Genomic DNA, 720 nt, shown 5'->3' on the forward strand with positions numbered 1-720 from the left:
AGGCGGGGATATCCTGACTCCAAAAAATCGTTGGAGTGTGAGATGCCACTTCGACAAGATTGCCCAGACGCCGTGGACGCTTTTGATCAAAACGATCAGGACGCCCCACGTCATCAGACGCCCGGCAGTTCCCAGCAATAGCCAAAAAAGTAGAAGGGCCATGAGCTGAGCTCAAGCAGTGGCCCTGATCTCTTGTGGTCGCAGATGCAGAGCTCGCGGGAGCGTTAGGATTGACCCATACATCGCAGGGTGACAATCCGAAGTCGTCGACGGCGTGCCTTGAGTTTGGATTACTCAAATCGGAGGTGTCGCTCCACAGGCACGTCCACTTCCTGTGGCTCAACGGTAAGTTATTCAGTGAGGAAAGTTTCCGATGCCGTCGTACTCATCGCTCAAAGGGCGCTTCGTAATCTGTAGCGCTTTCGCCAGGGGCGAGCACTAATGGTGTTGTCCGCATTGCGGGTACACGAGAGCCACCTCGTTGAGCACGCAGACGATTGCGATAAGCTTCCAACGGAATTTCTTGTGGAACAAAGAAACGAGCTCGAATAGCCTTCCGTTCGGCAAGCTCATTTTCCGTAATGGCCGGGGGCCCGATGATGTGGAAGCGGAACGGTCGAGCTACCGCGTCTTTCGCTTCCACAGCGGGATCCGCCGGGCAAAAGCCATATTCCACACGAGGGTCAATGACCGGCCGTGGATGGGCGCGCATCAGAGCCG

At 55.8% G+C, this 720-nt stretch overlaps 1 protein-coding gene across 1 annotated transcript in view; it reads left to right on the plus strand.

Moving 5' to 3' along the window:
• PHALS_00236 (rhodanese domain containing protein) overlaps positions 1-141 on the plus strand; it is a gene marked incomplete at both ends in the record, with an annotated part of 1,026 nt that extends 885 nt beyond the window's left edge. The window contains one exon of the mRNA XM_024729425.1: positions 1-141. This exon is cut by the window's left edge and continues 407 nt beyond it. Within this exon, the coding sequence (XP_024572279.1) occupies positions 1-141 (141 nt within the window).
• Positions 142-720: the final 579 nt, after the last annotated feature.

The sequence above is a fragment of the Plasmopara halstedii genome (genome assembly GCF_900000015.1).
Source record: "Plasmopara halstedii genome assembly, contig: Scaffold_110, whole genome shotgun sequence".
Taxonomy (NCBI): domain Eukaryota; phylum Oomycota; class Peronosporomycetes; order Peronosporales; family Peronosporaceae; genus Plasmopara; species Plasmopara halstedii.